The following is a 22,073-nucleotide window of genomic DNA, read 5'->3' as shown; positions in this document are numbered from 1 at the left end:
AGAGAGAGAGAGAGAGAAAACAGCTTTCCTACAGGTCCCGCAAGTTTGACGAGGGGGAGGAGGGAGAAGGTACTCAGATCCAAGCGGTTTGCTCCAGAAATGATCCTGAAGTCATTAAAATCATAAAAAAAGACAGGTGATACCAGGGAAAAAAACAAACATTGAATGGAAATCTAAAATCACTCACGTTTTGAGGGCCTCCCTCTGCTACATAAAATACTCCTTCCGAAGTTGACCTCTCTTTTGGCCACTCCTCTGAGCGCTTTTTGTGGCAGCAGCGAATAGCGGGCTTTTTTTTTCATAATTGTTTCCTTTTTTTTGCCCTTGAGCTGCTCCCTCTGCTGTAAAAAAAAAAAAAAAAAAAAAAAAACACGTTAAGTGATACACAGCTTGCTTGTATAATTAACGTCTATTGACCTACTTGTACGATCCTATGTGCGTATGGCCCAACTTCCTCCTACTGAGTAAATTTCTCCGTAGGCAGGGAAGTTCAGGTTTAGATATTTGGACAGGTAACCCTACCTTGACCATGTAACACTCTCTCTCTCTCTCTCTCTCTCTCTCTCTCTCTCTCTCTCTCTCTCTCTCAAACATTGTCCTTCATGGCGCAAAACGTAGGTGTAAATGTTCTATGGGAATGAAAAAAGTTCCACCTTCAGAATTTCAGTGCAAAGCGAATTTTTTCAAAGACAACCTTAAACTTAGCTGAAGACAGAGGCAACATGGTAGAGTTTCGATCTCTACGCTCTTTCCTATTCAGTTCCGGGAGGTTTGAAGATTAGCAGAACACGAATATGACAACAGAAGAGCAGCTGATCAAGTAAGAAACCAATAAAACGAATCTTATTTTTTCGAAACCGCTTCACTCGCCTTGTACTCGCCCCTCTTCAAGTAGCTACAAAGATCATATTTAGTGGAACAAGACCCCCTGGCAATATTATAGCTCTCGGTACGGTCCTATCTAATGGTAAAAAGGCTAAAATATACGAATTCGCACATAGGGACCTGAGTATCTATGTAAATCTCAAATCTTATTTTTCGAAACCGCTTCACTCCAAATGCACTCGCCCCTCTTCAAATGTTAACAAAGATCAATATTTAGTGGAACAAGACCCCCTGGCCCTAATATAGCTCTCGGTACGGTCATGTCTAATAGTAAAAAGCCTAAATTATACGAGGTCGCACCTTGGGACCTGGGCAAGAATTATAGACTCGCACCTCCTCAAATGGCTACAAAGATCATATTTAGTGGAACAAGACCCCCTGCCCCTATTACAGTTCTCGGTGCGGTCCTGTCTAACGTTAAAAAGGCTAAAATATATGAATTCGCAGATTAGGACCTGACTATCTATGTAAGTCTATGTAAAACTTGTCGTCTGCACAGTCACAACAAACCCCAGCACAGGTGAGCGGATGTGCACCTTTCCCTTAATTAACGCCTCTAACACCTATTTCCAAGCACCTCATTGGCTTATACGGTAATTAAGAGGCAAGACAACTCATTAACCTTCCCGCCAGTCCAATAAATAAGGAAAAAGGGGGTGAAATAAGCGAGGAATCGGGGGTATTATAATGAAGTCGTGAGGATAATATTCTTGTTGCATCATTCCTGTTAATTTTTTGCGTCCCTGTAACCTTTGGAATGGTACTTGTTTTGCGTCATTTTAACCACTGTATTGCTTGTTTTGCGCCATTGTAGTCATTTCAACCACTGTATTATCTCTTTTACGTCACTGTGGGCATTTATATCCTTCCTTTGCGTATCTGTAACCACTGGAATATATGTTTTGTTCCTCTGTAACCACTGTATTGCTTGTTTTGCGCCATTGTAGTCATTTTAACCACTGTATCACCTCTTCCGCGTCATTGGGGTCATTAATATCCCTCTTTTGCGTCTCTGTAACCATTGGAATAATTGTTTTGTGCCTCTGTAGCCACTGAAATACCCCTTTTTTACGTGTTAGTACCTCTGGAATATTTGTTCTTCGTCTTTAGTCACTTAAATATATATACGTCTTTGTAACCATTGGACTAACTGTTCTGCGTCATTATCCAGTTAAATGCGTCTTTGTAACCATTGGAATAACTGTTCTGCGTCTTGAGCCAGTTATTTGCGTCTTTGTAACCATTGGAATAACTGTTCTGCGTCTTGAGCCAGTTATTTGCGTCTTTGTAACCATTGGAATAACTGTTCTGCGTCTTGAGCCAGTTATTTGCGTCTTTGTAACCATTGGAATAACTGTTCTGCGTCATTATCCAGTTAAATGCGTCTTTGTAACCATTGGAATAACTGTTCTGCGTCTTGAGCCAGTTATTTGCGTCTTTGTAACCATTGGAATAACTGTTCTGCGTCATTATCCAGTTATTTGCGTCTTTCTAACCATTGGAATAACTTGTGCGTCATTATCCAGTTAAATGCGTTTTTGTAACCATTGGAATAAGTGTTGTGCGTCATTATCCAGTTAAATGCGTTTTTGTAACCATTGGAATAAGTGTTGTGCGTCATTATCCAGTTAAATGCGTCTCTGTAATAACTGGAATACCTATTTTTGAATCTATCTAGTAACTGAAGTACCTGTCTTGTACCTGTGGCCATTGGAATAACTAACTTTGTGTCTATAGCCATTTAAATACATATTCTGCGCCTTTAGCTACTTAATTTTACGTCTTTGAAACAACTGTACTACCTGTTCTGCGTCTCTGTAACCATTGAAGTACCTGTCTTACCTCTGTGACCATTGGAATATTGGCTTTTAACTGTCTATATAGTCATTTAAATACTCACAGTTTGCCTCGTTTTGACCCCATGCAATTTAACAAGTCCAGAGAGCTTGATGTAATTGGTGTTCTCGTTACACTAATTAATAACTACATCCTGTGCAGTTAGTCATATAATTATGGCCCTCGTAATAACTAGCTCATCCTCAATTTCGTAGTGGTTTTAATTCCGCGTCAAGGAACTCCCGTGGCTTATTAATGAAAGCTATACATGAATGAGCTTAAGGGAATTAATGGCGTGGAAAGGAAGTTTATAAATGAATTGTGATGTGGAAAGGAGGTTTAAATATATGAATGGCGTGTCAAGGAAGGATAGCAGTGACGTACAAGGGAAGTTTAAATGAATAATGAGAAACAAAGGAAGTTTAAATATAAGAATGATATGCAAGGGAAGTTTAAATGAATAATGAGACGAAAAGAAAGAAATTTTAAATATAAGAATGGTATGTAAAGGAAATATATATAACAATTACGTGCCAGGGAAGTTTAAATGAATACTGAGACACAGGAAGTTTAAATATAGAAATGACATGCAAGGGAAGTTTAAATTAATAATGAGAAGAAAGCAAAGTAAGTTTAAACATAGTAATTTTGTGTAAAAAAAGACAAAGACCAGCCAGGAAAGTTTAATGAATAATGAGAAGCTTAGGAAGTTTAAATGAATAATGAAAGGCAAAGGAAGGAAGTTTGAATATAAGAATGACGTGCAAGGGAAGTCTAATTAAATCACACACACACGCTGTCAAGGTCCAGAGATTAGATTGCGTGTTGCCGTGCCAAGTGTGATGAGGCTTAATGAGTTAATTGGATCATTCTATAACACTCAGCCTCTTCCTCTACCTGCCCATCATTGTTCAGTATTACCTTGCCCACTTGATTGAAAAGTGGTGTGTCATAAGTAGCTATATACCTGATTTTAAGTGTTACAGAAAATTCCCTTCTTTGACATAAAAATCCCCATCTCTGCCTAGTCATATTATTGTTTGTAAGGTCATTTTGGAGGTTAAGTTTGGTGAGTGAGATATATTGTGGCATAAGTAACCATATATGTACCTGGTTTTAAATGCTACAGAGTGTGACATTTAATTCTCCATCCCTGCTTGGTCATATATATAATTTTTAAGAGTGTTTTGAAGGTGTTATAATACAGCCGTGAAGTGCAGTGGTGTGGCATAAGTAGCTACCTGATTTTTAATGCTACAGAGGGTGACGTTTGATTCTCCATCCACGCTTGGGCTTATTATTATTTTTGAGATTAATTTGAAGGTTAAAATACAAGGCTGAAGTTCCATTGGGGAGTGAAAAGTGGTGTGGCATAAGTAGCTATCTGATTTTAAATGCTAGAGAGGTATATGCTAGAGAGGGTCCCCTTGTGTGATATTTAATTCCATCTTTTCTTGATCATATATATTGTTTTTAATGTTATTTTTTAGGTTAAAATACACTGGTTACTTTACGGTGTGAGGCGTGGTGTGGCATAAGTAGCTACCTGATTTTAAATGCTACAGAGGGGATTTAAATGTTACAGAGTGTCCCCTTATGTGATATTTAATTCCCTATCTCTGCTTGATCATATATATTATATTTATGATAATTTTGAAGGTCTTTCAGTACTGTAGTGAAGTTCTATTCTCTCTCATAATTTTAATTAATAATATTTATTACTGAGTGGCTGAAAGATATTTAGCTTTCTTAGTTTGTTCATACATAACCACTTATAACTTGCATATCAGTCGCTATATATTTAGCTTTTTCTATTATTATAATTAATGTATAAATTAATTACATATTTTGTTAGCAGGGCTGCCACATGCATGGATTAATAACATTTTGCCTCATAGAAAATATAACTCTTACCCATGGCACAGGTCAAACCTCCCTGGCCCAGCTCGTCACACTCACCACTTGAGTGACGCCTGCTGACAGAATTATCCAAACCAATATGTTGCACTAACACATGTCTTTATAATATAGGATATGTATATGCATTTTTCCAAATTGCAATGAACAGTCATGAACAGAGGGTGCATAGACATGAATTATTAGTATTAGGCGTCACCAGTGGCTTTCTCGTACTCAAATTTTGCTTGTTAATGTGAAGCGACAGCTGGACGAGGGAGATTTTTTTACCTGTGTCATACCAAATGGCTGTTCATGTTGCTGTTTGCATTAGACTCTACCAAACTACTACTAAATAACCCTCGTGCTTTTTCAAACCCCCAACAGGGTGACAAAATATAATGAATTGTGTATATATGAGAGAAATTGATACACATTCTAATAGTACGTACATGTATAATCATCATGAGAAGAGCACAATTTTATTTGGTATAGTTGGTGGGTGTGCTGTGCCAGTTGGCCGTGTGAGGAGCTGTGGCTAATGGTGCCTCGTTATAGGTAGGGCAGGGAACTACTACATTATGGATGCGCTTGAAGACGTCCTGGATGCTCACTCAGAGGTCAGTTGTTAGGGACTGGTGTGGATGGGTGTAGGTGCAAGTGAACATGTAGCCTACCCTGTATGGTAGTGGAGCTTGTATGGAGAGGGCTTTAGGGCTTACTGAGAGTATTTTGCCACTTGAAGAAATATTTGTGGGTGTATCGGCTGTTCCGTAGTGCTTATTTCCATGTACATCCGAGTGAAAGGTGGGATCCCATCTGCTACCTTGAACTAGTTTTGTTTATGAGCAAATAAATTCCCTGATTTATTTTTTTACATGTATATTTTGGAAACTATACTGAATCTTTTTGTATATTACTCTATGTAAATGTAGTTATTCACTATTTTATTGTAGTATCAATAGTATTTATTGCTTAGGAACAATAATGTAGACTTAAAATTGCTAATAATTTATGGCACTACAACCAAAAGTATCCCAGCATTTAATTGGTCTGCAAACTTAATACATTACCTTGATTAATAACCACAAAATACCAATGGCAAGATGAAAAATATTGGAACTGTTGTTATTAAAGCAGGTGTTATACATGAATATGGAGCAGACACTTAACCATTGCACATTTTCATATTTAAAGAAAACTTATTTACATAATTATGAAGGTGAAAGTTTTAATATGAATTTTCACCTGTGTTTGCTTTCCTAACTGGTCAGGATGGAGGGGGAGGCACTGCTACGGGGGGAGGCACTGCTTTTATTGTGAATGAATGATAACATGAGCAGCTGCACTGGGCAATTACCTCTTTGACTTTTTCTTTTAAATCTCCCACTGGAGCCCTAAACAAACCCTTCTCAGAGCAAGGAGTGGGGCCATGATACTGATGCCTATCCATAACATTTATGTCTAAATTAGGTGCACTTCACATTATAGAAGTTCCCCAGGCTCTGGAAGTACACATAGGTGATGGATTATATTAATTTGTGTTCTTATCTATTCAGCTGTAAATGATATGCTGAATGATGATTAGGAGCTGTCATCATAAAGCTGACCTTTTTAGATAAGGTGACAGAGATTAGCCTTGTATGTAATGATATGGAGGAAGATAATGGTTGATATTTCTTGTAGGTAATTCTTTTACACTGAATTTTCATATAACCTCAAAACATTTAGAATTTGCACACGCTAACTTTGGCATCCCAAGATTGTGGTTGTATAGTATACTAAACCTAATGAATTTTACAGCCAAGACTGCTGTTACAACAAATTGCATAAAATATAAGTAAATAAAAGTTGAGAAAGAGATAAGAAGAGATAAAAAAAAAAAAGACTCACCATTTGCTTGCCTGCACTGGGGCCTCACATAGTGCTTAGTTGCTGTAGTGCTGTGCTGGCACCTCAGAGCAGCCAGCACTCTGGCCCGACATTCTCTTTATGGTCAGCAGATGGGGCAGGTAGGTGAGGAAGGTTGACCCTGCAGAACAATAACATGCAAGTGCTCTAATTTTGTGGATATACGTCTTTCCTGGAGTCTATGTGAAACGCTTCTAAAAATGTGTCCTTAATTACATTACGGCTGATTCTAATGCTGGATGTCCTCTTTGTACACTGCTGATGCTAACGTATGCATACATCTGGTATTTTCTTCTTGCCTTGTTATCTTTTCCATTTTCTTTATTAAATTTACCTGGACTACTTGTCGATCACCAATTTGCCAAATTTTTGCAAAATGTAATGCTGGCATTTTGTATGTGTTTGTGATTGATAATGTATTTATAAATGAAAACGCTACTAATTCCTGCTGCTCCATGGCACATACACAAACAGATAGCCTTCTACATGAACTATTGAGAGGTATTTCAACGGGGAGGTTGGCAGATGTATATGAATGACTTGAGAGAACTCCTTTGTTGGCATTATGGGTGACAGTGAGGAGCACATTAGTATAGTCAAACATTTTAACTTGCAATAATTAATAAAGAAAATTGATTCACATATTGAGCTAATCACTTACCCTTTGCAGCTTCTGTCCGACGATGCGGTGATATGCGAAGACAGCTTGCAGGTCAAGATGTCGCAGTTCTTTGGGAAACTGGCGCGTGGCCTCGGCTGGGGCCCACAGCCAACCAAGGTCAGCAAAGGTTATGTCTGGCATGATTCCAAAACACTCTTGGGATTGATTGGGAATGGATTGGATCACCTGCCATTGGGATTTACACAGTCTGAGCATATTGTATACTCTCCTGAATGAAATCTGTCTGGCTGTATCAAAATATCACATGCTATTACGCTAAAGATATTCCTCCTTCATATCTTATTTTGAGTTATTTGTGACATGAAAAAAATAATGCATGGTTACTGTGATATTAGACAGTTAGACAGTCTTCATGTCGGAGAGGAGAGCTTCACGCACAAATGGTTACGAGATTTTCAGCCATTCAGACATGGTATTCCGATTTCCACCATCGCCGACATTGCATCTGATTCCCCTTGCATCCCATCTGCTCCTCCAACAGGTGAACAGCGTCAACTGGAGTGATTATGCCAACCGCGCTTTCACTTTTGTCGAGGGTCCCTTTATCATTGCTCCACTTGCTGATGACGATATAAAGGAAGACCCAAATTTGGCCTTTGAGCTCATCATACATAAGGAGATAAACAGCTCCCGCAATGCTTACAGGTGCGGTGTAGTGCTGAGAGGCTTGGCACAGGTGGTGGTGGTGGTGAAGGTGGTGGTAAATTTTATTGCATGGAAATCAAACTGGTGGGACTCTTTTAGGCACATGCACTGTAGCAATAAAGACTCTGCCATTACTGAGTGATTAACGTCATCAGGTAATGTTGTACCAGTGCAAAATTGTGTCTATCATCTTGTGCAGTGTCAGGTATGAATATGATGAGGGGAACATCAAGACGTTTCTCTGATTCTGACCTTCTTTCGGCTGCCCTATCATCTATTCACAGGAGTGTCGCCGGTGGGCTTTTTTGTTTGGTCTTCTTTTTTGGCTGAGAGCTGCTTCCTTTCCTGTAAAAAAAGATAGAGAGAAGCCAGCTGTAGTAAAATTATCTTCATATTCAAGATTATAATGGCAAAATGAAAAATATAAGCTAATGTTTCCTTGTTTGAACGGCATCCCCCGCACTAGACTCATCTGCCGCATCTTGGTCTTGGCTGGGTGTCTTAATAGTGCATGGTGGTTGTGTTTCCTCCTCCTCCACCACCACCACCACCACTCTCCTTCTCCTTTCTCTGATTCTGGGTACTGCTTGCCCTGTAATATTCATTTATTTTTTTAGATTATTAATTAAGAGTTCTCATGAGTAACAACTGATGATATGTGCTCTAGTTATTTTTCCATAAGTATATATGAATTATTTTTGCATCTCAATATCCTTCAATGGTCCTAATTAAGGCTCATTAATCTAAAAACAATAGGCACATGCAAACTGACACAAAGCCATACACCCTAACAAGCCATTTGAGAGCACCGTTAGTGATCGCTACAATTAATCTTATTTCTGGTGAAAGTAAATTCATATCCGATATACTACACCCAATCCCTGCAGCCTCCTGAGAACATGCACTGAGAGGGAGGCGCTGAAGGCACATGAGGCTTACTGCAAGATCCTGCTGCCCCTTGTGGACTCCTGTGGGAAGGAAGTCCTCAGCCATAATGTCCTGCAAAAGATCCTGGACTTCCACCGAGAACACCCGTCATGGCACATGGCTCACATCACCACTCACTTTGGCTTCCTGGAGGCCCTGAAGAATGAGGAGGTGCTCAGGTGAGGACGGATACATTTAGCTCCCTTTAACCCATCTCTTTGTTCAGCAGTATTAACCCCTTGACTGTGGATTTCCAAGCTAAAGGAATGGAAGAAAAAGTGGCTGCTACAATTCAATGAAGAAAAATGTAAAGTCCTGCACCTTGGGAGGGGAATTCCAGTGTACCAATACCACATGGGAATCACTCCACTATCCACCACAGAGACAGAGAAAGACCTGGGAGTATGTGTTACCAGGCTGCCAGTGAAGGCCAAATCCATGCCAATCGCAGCAGACGGGTTAACTAATTGCATTGAGAGAGCAGGATTTCAGCTTCTACAATGAATAATTTTGCAAGAGTGGAAATCTAGCTACATGGAATTGCTAAGCTGTTTCTTCAAGTAAATCACAAAAAGAAGCAAGAATCTGGCATTTTAATAGTTATTTTGTTTCCCTTTGCAGCTATCTTAACCTGCCTGAGAGTGAGGAGGGCCTTTACCCGCTACATGTGGCTGTCGAGAATGAGAACGAGAAGACCATCGCAGCGCTGGTGGCGGCCGGTGCATCCCTGGACGTGGCTGACAAGAACGGCAACACTCCCTTGCATGTGGCGGCATCTAAGTCTGTTGGGGTGATCCAGGTGAGAGAGAAGGAGAGAGGATCTTGATGTCTGTTGTAAAGATATCAGTTTTTAATCCTACTGTTTTAGCATATCGACTTGTATCCTTCTGATAACAAAAATACTACCTTGCCTTTACACACTTCAGTTTTTCATCAACATTTGTTGACTGGCAGATTAATTCACAGTGTACTTAACCTATCCGCTGCGACTGGCATGGATTTGGCTTTCACTGGTAGCCTGGTAACATATACTCCCAGGTCTCTCTTTGCCTCTGTGGTGGATAGTGGAGTGTTTCCCATGTGGTATTGGTATGCTGGATATCCCCTCCCAATGTTCATGACTACATTTTTCTTCATTGAATTGTAGCAGCCAGTTTATGTTCCATTCCTGTAGCTTTGTGATGTCTTCTTGTAGGAAATCTGCAGTCAAGGGGTTAAGATTGACACCATTTCTCTTCCTAGGCACTCAAGGTCAAGTTCCACCCTGTGCTGAATAGGAAGAACAATGCCCAGGAGACTCCCTTGCTTCTGGCGGCTCAGTGCAGCAAACTAGACAACATCAAGCACCTCATACAGATTGGCGCCAATGTGAACCACCACGAGGAGATGGTTGACCCCGCCACCAACCCGTCCTACTGGGAGAAAGTGGACAGGCTGTGTATGTCCAAGGATATCAGTTCAAAGGTGAAGGAATGGTTGATTGATTGATAGTTTATGAAGGAATGATTCTAGTCTTCAATTTCCATATCTGCCTTCTCCTCCTCTTCTTTTTTCCCTACTGTTCTTTGCTGTTGGTTTTATTTCCTAGTCTTCCTTTGCCATCCAGATTGATAAGCTAAGGAGTGAATGCCTCAGCTAGAAATATTTCCCAGTGTGGTGTGCATCTTTGTTATTTGTACTTTATTCACAGGATTTGCACAAAGGAGGGAATCTGCTTCACTGGGTCAAGACGAGGGAGCTCTGTGACCTCTGCCTTGACATTGGCTGTAACCCTGACCTCCTAAACTCCCTGCACCAGACACCTTTACATGTGCTGGTGAGAGCATGAGCAGCTTAAGAAATTTTAGTACAGCAAACACTCACATAACAAGTTCAGGTAACCATTTCAACTGTAAAGCAGACAGCTAAATTACTGATAACCAGCCGCTCACATGAACACACACCATTGCCCCGTCACCTTCTGTTGCCAAAGGATGTGTTGTCAGGGATATTGGCTATGAGCTTCCATAAAGGCAAATTGGATGAAAAGTTTAGGGTATCTTCAAACATGATAGCCAGCACCTTATGGTAAAAATCAACAAAGAATAACCTCACTGTGTTGTATAGAAAGTCTCATTAGTAAGGAAGCATTTATGATATTTGAGTCAAGACCTATTGTGGTTGTTTTGGTTTTGTTAGGTTATGTTAGGTTAAGTTTAGGGTATCTTCAAACACATGATAGCCAGCACCTTATGGTATAAATCAACAAAGAATAACCTCACTGTGTTGTATAGAAAGTCTCATTAGTAAGGAAGCATTTATGATATTTTTGAGTCAAGACCTATTGTGGTTGTTTTGGTTTTGTTAGGTTATGTTAGGTTAAGTTTAGGGTATCTTCAAACACATGATAGCCAGCACCTCATGGTATAAATCAACAAAGAATAACCTCACTGTGTTGTATAGAAAGTCTCATTAGTAGGGAAGCATTTATGATATTTTTGAGTCAAGACCTATTGTGGTTGTTTTGGTTTTGTTAGGTTATGTTAGGTTAAGTTTAGGGTATCTTCAAACACATGATAGCCAGCACCTCATGGTATAAATCAACAAAGAATAACCTCACTGTGTTGTATAGAAAGTCTCATTAGTAAGGAAGCATTTATGTTTTTTTTTATTCAAGACCTATAGTGTTTGTTTTGGTTTTGTTAGGTTATGTTAGGTTAAGTTTAGGGTATCTTCAAACACATGATAGCCAGAACCTTATGGTATAAATCAACAAAGAATGACCTCACTTTGTTGTTTAGAAAGTCTCATTAGTAAGGAAGCGTATAAGTGTTTGTGTTGGTTTTGTTAGGTTATGTTAGGTTAAGTTTAGGGTATCTTCAAACACATGATAGCCAGCACCTTATGTTATAAATCAACAAAGAATGACCTCACTTTGTTGTATAGAAAGTCTCATTAGTAAGGAAGCGTATATGATATTTCTGAGTCAAAACCAATAGTGTTTGTTTTGGTTTTGTTAGGTTAAGTTTAGGGTATCTTCAAACACATGATAGCCAGCACCTAATGGCATAAATCAACAAAGAATGGCCTCACTTTGTTGTATAGAAAGTCTCTTTAGTAAGGAAGCATATATAAATTTTCTGAGTCAAGACCTATAATGTTTGTGTTGTTTTGTTAGGATATGTTAGGTTAAGTTTAGGGTATCTTCAAACACATGATAGCCAGCACCTTATGGTATAAATCACGAAGAATAACCTCACTGTGTTGTATAGAAAGTGAGTTTCTCATATTATGGTGACAATTGTAATCATAAAAGGGATACCTTTGCACACTGGAATATATACAACATTGTCATGCCACTCCATTGCATAACAAAGATTGTGCTTTCAGGTATTGAGGAATAGGATGCAGTGCATCGTGACTCTACTCTGTCGGGGAGCAAAAGCTAATTGTGCTGACCAGGAAGGCATCACCCCCTTGCACATGGCGGCAGGACTGTGCTCCGCCACCCTGGTTCAGGTAGGGGAGAGCAGAAATTGTAAGGTTTTATGCTTGAGCTTGGTTACTGCAACATACTTCATCAGGGGTTGGCTTGCTTCAAGACTAGATGAGTTATATTTGACTCATCCATAACTTTATATTATGATAATTATAAATAAAGAACATGGAATAAATTGGTTTCCTGTGTGTTTTCAGTAGACGCATCTCTATTTATGAGTTCTCAGTTTCACTTCCATTCTACTAATCATTGTAGCAGCCAAAAATCTGTTGGCTGGTGCATTCTTTTTAACAGGGCTCTGGCAGTGACTATGCAATTCATGTTGTGACCAAGCTGGAAACTTCTGATTTATTTAAACATATTTACTCTAATTGCACCCAACTGATTAAATTCAAGTAATTTTCTACTTAATTGGCTTCTGTTATCATGTTTGAATTTTTTCTAGGCGTTCATAGTGTTTGGGGGCGAGATCAATGCCCCCAACAGGAGGGGAGAGACACCGAGGCACCTGGCGGCGGCCTGCAAGGTGGAGGACAAGACCAAGGCGTCTGAGCGGGACAAGGTCATCTACCTCCTGCACACGGTTGGGGCAAAAAGGTGAATGAACATGGCATATACTTTTCTAAAGAGACTCACTGTCTTTTGATTCTGCCATCATTTAATGTGCTTGAAATGTTTATATTTAACGTCATCATCATCATTCTTCAAAATTTCTCAAGCCTGTAGTCCTTCCCCTCAGTGTGACAGCATGACAGATATTTTCTCTAATTTTGCAGTATTCAGAAATATCAATTGGTCAACAGGCAAATATCTTTAGGAAACAGGTGCTTAAAAAAATCGTTAAGTGATGTGGCAGTTAGCAGAGGGCAAAATTTAATCTCTCTCCTTCCTACCTGGTGGTGAAGGTGTGCAGTCAAGCTTGCAGCGTGTTCTGATGGCTGCGTGGAGGAAGGAAACTTTAATGGTGTTCCTCTGTATGAGAAGCCTCTGCTAAGGTCCCGGTGGATCATGGACGAGCAGCTGTACCGTCGCCAAACCGCCGAGTCCATGAGGTGAGCTGCTCCCTTAATGTTACCCTGAAATGTATTGTTAAAAACATTTGGAGACAGATGAATACTTTATTAGATGTGTTGTTAGTATATTCACCTAGCCATGACATTTTATCCCCATATTAAAGACACACAAGCTTCACCCCATTACTCACCATGAAATAACGTACCTTCCTCCTCCTGCAGGTGGCAGATGACCAACCGACGTCACCTTCAGCGGACTGGCCGGGTGTTGTGTCTGGACGGCGGTGGCATCAAGGGCCTCGTCATGACACAGATGCTCTTTGTCTTGGAGGAGATTCTTGGCAAACCCATCCAGGAGTGCTTCGACTGGATCTCCGGCACCAGTACAGGCGGGTTCCTGGCCCTCATGATCTGCATGGGTGAGGAATTATGAACATACGTACTTACACACTTAGAAAATACAGTGAAAGCAGAACAGAAAAAAAACATAAACGCATACATATATAAGTAGTGAGACCTAAACTTTTTTAATTATGTATTTTTAGTTTTCATCTTATTGTCTTATTTCCATGTTGTCCTTTCTTGGGGGTTTAGCATGTAGAGCTGTTCACTTTTATCCTCTTAAGGACTTGGTACTATATGTTTTTGCTACACCATGATCATTATATTCTTCACAGAGTCAGTTTTCTCTTAGAGTGAGTTTATTTTCCACTTTCCAAGCTTCCTTACACAATCCTTCTCCTTTTCTGCAGGGAAGTCAGTGCAGGACGTGCAGTCACTCTATTACAACCTGAAGGAGAAGGTGTTTGTGGGTGGCCGGCCCTACGAGGCAGGACCCTTGGAGGAGATCCTTATCAATGAGTTCGGGGAAGACACAGTCATGAGCACCATCAAGTCACCGCGAGTCATGGTCACCTCAACGCTGGCCGACCGCCTGCCCCCAGACCTCCACCTGTTCCGCAACTACCAGTCCCCCATGAGTGTTCTGGGTGAGGCTTGCGACATTTCTTTAATTACTCTTTAAAGGAAACATTGTACGGACTCCCTTGTGCTTCATCTCTCAGTATTTGGTTACCTTTATATGCTTTATATATAATTACCTTTTATATTTCACAATTTATTTCCCAGTCTTTATCTTGTTGGGAGAAGATACTTGAAATATTTCAGTAAATTTTGTCTGCTTGGTTTTGGCTATTCTAACTTAAGGATTTGTGTGTTGTGGAAAGAAGGTGCTTGAAATGCATTTCACTGTGACTGTCCCCACAGGTATCCAGGAAGACAATGTCTTCATGCACACTCAGCCGCCAGACAAACAAAAGATATGGTTGGCAGCTCGGTGCTCGGGCGCTGCCCCAACATATTTCAGGTGAGTCACCCCTCCTTCACTGGCACTGAAATATATATTTTCATATTTCTAAAATTAAGATAGCTTTACTAGGCTGATTATAAATCTTTTTTTCCAATTTTCACCATAATGAAGTGGTTCAAGTAATACACATTTATTGAGCTATGAATTCTAAGTGATCAGTTCCCATTGGTGCTGTCATCATCCACATTCTGCCAAGGCTACTCTCACACCCTGGATTTGTTTGCACAAACCAACCCCATTAGAAGGGAAAAATGCAAGATGTCCCAAACTAAAATCTGTTTCATATTGTAGAAAATTTTTCTTCATTTCATTCCCTTCCATCATCAGCCCTATGCTCTCTCCAGATACTTTATATTCAGTAAACCTTTGTTATGTTCTATATCACATCAACATCCTTTCCTATACTTCCCTATCACACATTATTTAACTGCTGCATCATCCCTGGTTGTACATGTTCACATAAGAATGGAGTCATGAGCATGCATATATTTTGAGGACAAACTTCAAAGAGTTTAATGATTAGCAGAGGACACAAATCTTAGGGGATTAATGGAATCGCTCTCTTGGCTGTGGCAGGACAGTTAAGAAAGAGGAAGCAAGTAAGAGAGTGCGACAGTCTTCCTCTGATATATGGTAATTATGAACTTGTCTCAACACCTGAACTCACTTTGGAGAAGTTACCACAAGCATAGCCTCTGGGACCTCCCCCAAAACGTGCTGCATGTGGCTACTTGTTCCCTGAAACTCTTTGGCCTGGCATGATTATATGTGTTTTCCAAGCATTGAAAATTATGATCCTGTGCCTATTACACCTAATGCAGGGTAGTGGTGGTATTAACATGTTTTCCATGATTAACCCATTCTACTGAATACCTGGCATAGCGAGCCACTTAAACTTGGTTTGGTATGTGTAGCTGGACATGAGATGCCTATGTCTTACTTCCAGACAGGCGTGTGCCACCTAAAAGTTCCACAATTGTTTCATCTGGAAAAGAAAAATAAGAATACTCATACTGCTTGAATCTGCTTTGTGGTGGTCAATGTTTTCTTAATGAGCATATATGTATTGGGAAGCATCTTACCTCTGGTCAAGATTTTCTTAATGAGCATATCATAAAAAGCATCTTATTTGTGTGTATTCATACATCACTGCATCATATGAAGCAAGTTACAGGAATATCCTGCTGAAGCACAAGTTGTTGCAGTCAGAGTTTATTATAATGGAATGGGTTTTATTTACTTTTGTTTAGAGTAAGAAGTCTAGTTTGAATAGTGCAGAGTTATTCATCATAGTATGAAGAGGTTCATTAATGAAAAGTAATACTATGAAAAATGTAATGCACATGACATTAGTGGAATATGTATTTTTCAATTTTACCAGAATTTCAATCAAAACTTGCCCTGACAGTGCTATTTTCCATCACTGGGTTGGTGGGTGCCACTAGTCCATAGAATGTCTGGACCGAGTCATAAGAAGAATGACTGCCTTGCAAAAAATGGTGCCTGGACTTTAATGAGTACTGTTTGGAATAAAAACTACTATTAAAAATTTTGAAACTAGTCAGACCTCTAGAAGGACAGAAGACCAGACCCATTCCCGGTGTCAGCTACCTCATGTTTCCTGCAGTGCCAGTGAAAAGTTCCTTGATGGTGGTCTGGTGGGCAACAACCCTATCCTTGACACGCTGACAGAGATAGAGGAGTGGAACATGGCCGTGAGAACCAAGGGGAGAGAGTCCGAGGTCTTCACTCCCACTGTGGTTGTCTCCTTGGGCTGTGGCAAGCCTCCAGTCATGTTGGTAAGTCACATGGATCACATGTCACATCATCATATGCCCTCCCTTGCATGCTGCTGAGTTACATACACAGTCAGCATTTCTTTCCCTTTTCATCTAATTCCAAGTAAAATTAGACTAATTCTTTGATATGCTTACATTCTAGCACCATGCAGTTCTTGTATCGTTAATTTACAAAGATAATGTCAATCCAAGGTGATTCTCTCTCTCTCTCTCTCTCTCTCTCTCTCTCTCTCTCTCTCTGTGTGTAGAGAGATCTCATAAGAATATCTAGATCTGATAAAGGAAGGCACTTACAATGGCCCTAATATTCTTCTACACAGGTTGACACAGTTGATGTGACCATCCCGAGTATCCTGGACGTGCGTCGAGGGCTGCAGGCCATGTACAACTTGTTCAATGTGCTGGTGGAACAAGCATGCAGCTCCGAGGGTCGAGTCACGGACCGTGCCCGTTCATGGTGCTCAAACATACATGTGCCATTCTTCCGCTTTAATCCTCAGCTTTCTCAAGACATTGCCTTGGATGAGCATGATGATGAGTGTCTTATGAGGATGATGTGGGAGACCCGGGCTTATATGAAGGCACAGGCCAAGGTCCTCGCTCAGCTGAAACCTCTCTTGGTTGAAACTGATACTGGCCCCCTGCCCACCCCCACCAGACCAAGGAGAAGTTCCCACACCTCAGCCTTCTCTTCCTCCATGGATGCTCCAGACACCCCTCACAAACTGGTGTCAGAAGGCAACTCCCCTGAGGAGGAGGTTAGCTTCCACTCCACCCTCCCAGACTGTAATGAGGAGAGTAATGAAGGGGCCTTGGAAGAAGAGACATCTCTAGCCCCTCTTGCCACACCAGACCCGCCTGTCTCCCCAGACTACGTGTCCAGCAGTGAGGCGCCGTGCTCTTCCCCGGAGGAGGCTGGAAGCTGCGAGGATTCAGAAAAGACTCCATCTTCTGATAGTTCCCTTGAACCTGTCAGCAGCAGTGCAGACTGAGCCTCACAGTTACAATGCTATTCCCAGTTGCCAAATCAACACAGTAGTCAGTCAAATAGCTTTGACAAGCACATAACTTGACAAAGTAGCCATTGATATAAAGTACTCATTCCTTTCTTATTGGCAATGCTGAAGTGCATGGTAGGAACACCTCAAGTTAAGTCATATAGTGATTTGTTATCTTATTGTTAATGGATATGAGGGCTGCCATGGGGCCCTCTTAACTATATCCTTCATGCGATCAGAATTAAACCCAAAGAGGTTAATGTGGGCAACCATCTGAAACTGCCGAAGCCAGACCAGCCTGCAGGGACGATGGGATGCACAGCAATACCATTCACACTGTACCTCCACACTGGAGTCATTAGTGCTCACGTGAAGTATCTTTAAGTGGGCATAAAATAAATATAAGTATATTCTTATATGCATGCAAGAAAGAGTAAAGTACTCTGCCTTAAAATTTTCGTATAGTGGGATTCTTTTTTTATTTTTTATTAATTAAAACAACTCAAGGACCGTCTTTCACTTTGCATCTCTCTCGTCTAACCCCGGCCCATGTGATCCTAGAGCCATATCCATACCCAGTACCCAAAACTCTTCTATCTACCTCACACCAACAAGGCAGGGGAGTAGCCAAAACAGAAGCTACTGGCGGCTAAATAATTCATTATTTGCAACCTATTCCGCCCATTAAGGACTTTAAGTTACTAATTTACACATATCTATTTATGATAAGTGTGAGAACTGTCATTAGTGGGCCTGGAGGCTTGGCTTTAAACTGCTTATTTTACTTGCCTTTTTTTTTAAATGGCTATCTTAGTTAAGGAAGGTGAGTCATGTGTATTTTATGTATTGAAGAAATACTAATTTGAGTTTCTTCAAAGCAGCTTCCAGTTCTCTTAGAATTATCAGAGCAACTTTAAACTCTCACTCACATAATGTTTTTTTATTGTTATTATTTTATATTCATTTCACTACTCATTTAAGGAAATTGGTCAGTGACGGTTAAGTTTCATGTTAAATATCTACACTTATACTTTAATATATGACGATGTTGAATATGAATGCCAGAAGGGATGGGAAAATGTGCTATTTAAAGATAAGGACATATTGACCAGACTATAAAGGACACTGTTTGCAGCCTTCACTTGTATAGGGGAATGGGAGTGCATGGCTTACAGAGATAACACTCTACTGATGTAACTGATAAGGAGGGGCTTGTTGCTAAGATAAAAGTGAGGCTTATCCATCACCTGTGTCACCTATCCATGGCATCTGTTGCTGATACTTTTGCATGAACATTTATTGTGTGGTTGGAAGAGGCAAGTATAATAATGAGATTACGGGAGGTGGGTGATAAGAGTCATTATATGGCTTGGTCATCATCTCTTACCCGTGCACTCTCACTCTTATCCCATTATATATATATATTGATTCATCAGCCATCAGCTCTACTTATTTGTTCATCACTGATTCTAACATTACAATGCCATGGATACAGGCTTCAGATTCCTTTATTAGTCTAGTCTGATTTGTGCCCTGTATTATTCTCTTTCTCCACTGTCTAGTCTTGTGTCTATCCACTAATCGTTACTGCAGGAAAGTAATATAGATCATTGCAGGTAGTTTTAGCTAACTTAACGTCTCAGCTGTAGGTTTTATTTATAATTTTCCTTCGTAGCCCAGAGAAGTTTGTTTTCGCTTTATTTTCTTAGTTACTCCTTGGATTGGTCAGTATACTATGAGCAGTTACCACTATTACTGCTGAACTAGATTTAGGTTTTGTAGAGCTAAGAGAACTCTGTATTTTCTTGTATGTGTCCGAGTGTAGGGGCATTAGTTTAAAATGTGAAATAGGACAAGAAAAAGTGTGTGTGTGTGCGTGTGTGTGTCTGTGTGGGAGATATGCTCAAGATTATAATTCAAACTAACTGTTACATGTTACATGGGATCATTTGTAAAGGAGTGTGTTGACAGCTTTACATATGTACATATGCTACAAACTTGACTGTTGTTATCTCGTGAAGGGAAGAACAGTACACAATTATTTGACTACAACCCTAATGGCATAGAGAATAGTCGAAACTTATTTTGTACAAGTCGAGCGCCAGTGTATAAAGCGGATAAGGGAAGAATGTTGATTTGTCATGAGTACTGCTTCAGTCTGTTTGCTGTTACTCTTTATGACATCAAATGTACGGATTTTATGGCTGCATGTAAAAAAATAACTTAAGGTGATATGTTACCTAACTCATAACTTTCTAGTGCATAAAGTTTAAGTAAAGTTTCACTGGTTGCAACATTTAAAAAACACATGATTGTTATTGTTAGTAATTTTGTACTAATGATGTCAGTACTAATTGTTTCTAAAAGGACTACATACGTATTATAAAAGTATTGCCCAAGTAGATACTATTTTTCCGCACAAATTTATCCATGAGTGGCTTGTTATATATATACAACTAACTAGGCTTTGCTGTTCATGCATTGCAGCCATTTCCAAGTAAGAGATGTGAAATGTGGCTTCAGTTAAGATGCATAAAGAGATTGGAGACATTTCTGTATATTTTGAAAATGTACTCACCAGTGCTGTGAATTTGTAGTTTTAGTTTTAAATGTATTGACAAGGCTTTGGGATGTGATGCCAAACTTATAATCAGTTCTTTGCATGAAAAAATGGCATTTATTGCTTATTTATTTTATTTTCTATATGTTTTATTTGTTTATTTTCTCATTTACATACTAAGTGAATTTTGAAGGTATGCTGAATTCACAACTGACTCTGTAAGCAAGCATACAGTCACAAAACTGATAGGTTTGTCTTTTTCATGATTAGTCGGTTTTTAAGAGTAGAAAAGCTTGAAGGCAGAGATTTGCATTAAAGATTCGCTTCCGTAGAGCTGCTGCAGAAAATATTTACTTACCATTCCTTCAGGATTGCCTTTTCTCCGCTGGCTGAATGTTAGTCTGTATGCATGGAAGTTAGTATTTCATTGATGAATTTATTGCACATGCTTCAGAAAAGGAAATTTCAAACTATGAATTCATACATATAGTTTTGCTATTGTGTTTTCTAGTCACTCAAGTGTCAATGATAATGCAAATGTCAACTTGTTAAGGTGTGATCAGAGAGATACTGAATGGATGGACGGCTACAGTGATGCAGTTTGATGGGGACAGGTGATTGCATAATATTAGTCCTTGGAGTAACATAAAGCAGGTGGATATGAGTGCATGGTGCTGGCAGTAGTATGTGATTGGTAGGCACTCTTAAGAACTGGACAATGTATATTCATATTTGTGTAAAGTTTCTGAATTTTGTTTGAAATGTCACTCAGTGATACAAGTAAACAGTCATACTGTGTAACAGAGTAAATTTTCACTTAAATTTAAAGGATCCATGCCTGTATATTTTTAATGTGTATGACAGATGAAACTGTTACTTACATAGACTAATGGGGCTTGGTGAGCTCTCTCCCCAGTTCTTAATAAGAAAAGATTGCAAATAGTGATATGGTAAGCTGAGAGAAGTTCCTTACATACATACAGAAGTTTTTGTGCCTCCTTTATTTACTGACAGTGACAAATTGAAGGAAAGGACAGCTTGTACTTATCAGGACCTCTATGCATCACCTTAGGTTTGTGTGGGTGAGGCAGCACAAGACCCTGCACTCTGATCTGTGGTGACGCTTCAGTCAAACACTGCAGACGTGCCACGTTATCTGCCTGCGTCCATGATTAGCAAGTTTCAGCACAGTGTTTGTTGTTACTGAAAACTTATATAGTAAAGTCTATTTATGTACTGTTATTGTCTAGGTATTGTTAATTATGCAAATTAATGGTGTCATACATACTTGGCTAGACTTCAGCTTTGAGTGTAGAAAACTGATTCTCCACTCAAAGGTAGCTTAACAGGATTGGTCTTGTATTAAAAAGGACAGGTTTTTGTGGTGCTGATGCCATGCTCACCAGTGATTGTAACGATACTTTCCGTGCAATGATTAGTAGAGCTGTGGCTAATTTTTTCCTCATGAACACATTTCAAACATTAACATCATATTTATGAAAAAAGAAAAATACATGCAACATATAGTTTGAAGCAACTGATTCAAAATACTTGATAATGAAGTACAGGTATTTTTTTCCCTTGTGGATGGACTATGTGGGAGAAAACAGTCATCTTTTGATCACACCTTCAGAAATATTTTTATTCTATTTCTTGCACATTGTTTCAAATTTTTTCGTCAGGTAACCTCTATTCCATGCCATACGGTGACCAAAGAATCAGTGACACCTTCCATAGTATTGCTGATAGAAAGGTAACACTAATAAACCATCTTTCCTAGCCTGTGTATTATTAACATTTCTGAATTGGTGTGTTTGCTGTGACAGCCTCCACGGGGACTAAAATGAATCACAACAAAGACAGGTCTCAAAGGCGGGTGACTCACGCTGGTGAAATATACAATTGTAGATACCTTGTGTGGCTTAACTGATGTGATGTGATCATGCTTTTTTTTTTTTTTTTTCCAGCAAGGGAGACATTTCAAGCGCAAAAACACACACAAAAATAAGCCCTATGAACTATGAATGATGAAGTGATATGGTGGGTAAGAAAATGTACTTCTCTGCTTTGATCT

The 22,073-nt window shown here is 39.6% G+C and overlaps 1 protein-coding gene across 9 annotated transcripts; it reads left to right on the top strand.

The window, feature by feature from the left end:
* Window positions 1-1,381: 1,381 nt before the first annotated feature.
* On the top strand, window positions 1,382-21,778 carry LOC126985711 (85/88 kDa calcium-independent phospholipase A2-like). Of its 9 annotated transcripts, none has more exons than XM_050840911.1 (17): window positions 1,387-1,405; window positions 5,176-5,237; window positions 7,199-7,306; window positions 7,692-7,855; window positions 8,743-8,961; window positions 9,404-9,581; window positions 10,025-10,246; window positions 10,473-10,598; window positions 12,152-12,280; window positions 12,706-12,857; window positions 13,166-13,312; window positions 13,496-13,692; window positions 14,026-14,262; window positions 14,540-14,639; window positions 15,219-15,275; window positions 16,270-16,441; window positions 16,762-21,778. In XM_050840911.1, the coding sequence occupies exons 2-17, from the start codon at window positions 5,199-5,201 to the stop codon at window positions 17,431-17,433; spliced, it is 2,919 nt and encodes a 972-aa protein (XP_050696868.1). In that variant the 5' UTR covers window positions 1,387-1,405; window positions 5,176-5,198; the 3' UTR covers window positions 17,434-21,778. The 9 variants fall into 9 exon arrangements, with proteins under 9 accessions (XP_050696901.1, XP_050696868.1, XP_050696847.1 ...); XM_050840890.1 differs by having other exon boundaries at window positions 1,388-1,405; window positions 5,113-5,237; XM_050840900.1 differs by lacking the exon at window positions 1,387-1,405 and adding an exon at window positions 2,908-3,790.
* Window positions 21,779-22,073: the final 295 nt, after the last annotated feature.

Source organism: Eriocheir sinensis, chromosome 5 (assembly GCF_024679095.1).
Source record: "Eriocheir sinensis breed Jianghai 21 chromosome 5, ASM2467909v1, whole genome shotgun sequence".
Lineage (NCBI taxonomy): Eukaryota > Metazoa > Arthropoda > Malacostraca > Decapoda > Varunidae > Eriocheir > Eriocheir sinensis.
This window is presented reverse-complemented; position numbering and strand designations above follow the sequence as displayed.

What these genes read in the sequence shown, in the direction of transcription:
- LOC126985711 (XM_050840911.1), top strand. Translation starts at nt 5,199, where the DNA reads ATGGATGCGCTTGAAGACGTCCTGGATGCTCACTCAGAG. An exon ending in AGTCTGTTGGGGTGATCCAG is followed by an intron (nt 9,582 to 10,024) that starts GTGAGAGAGAAG and finishes TTCTCTTCCTAG; the next exon opens with GCACTCAAGGTCAAGTTCCA. An exon ending in GCAAGCCTCCAGTCATGTTG is followed by an intron (nt 16,442 to 16,761) that starts GTAAGTCACATG and finishes TCTTCTACACAG; the next exon opens with GTTGACACAGTTGATGTGAC.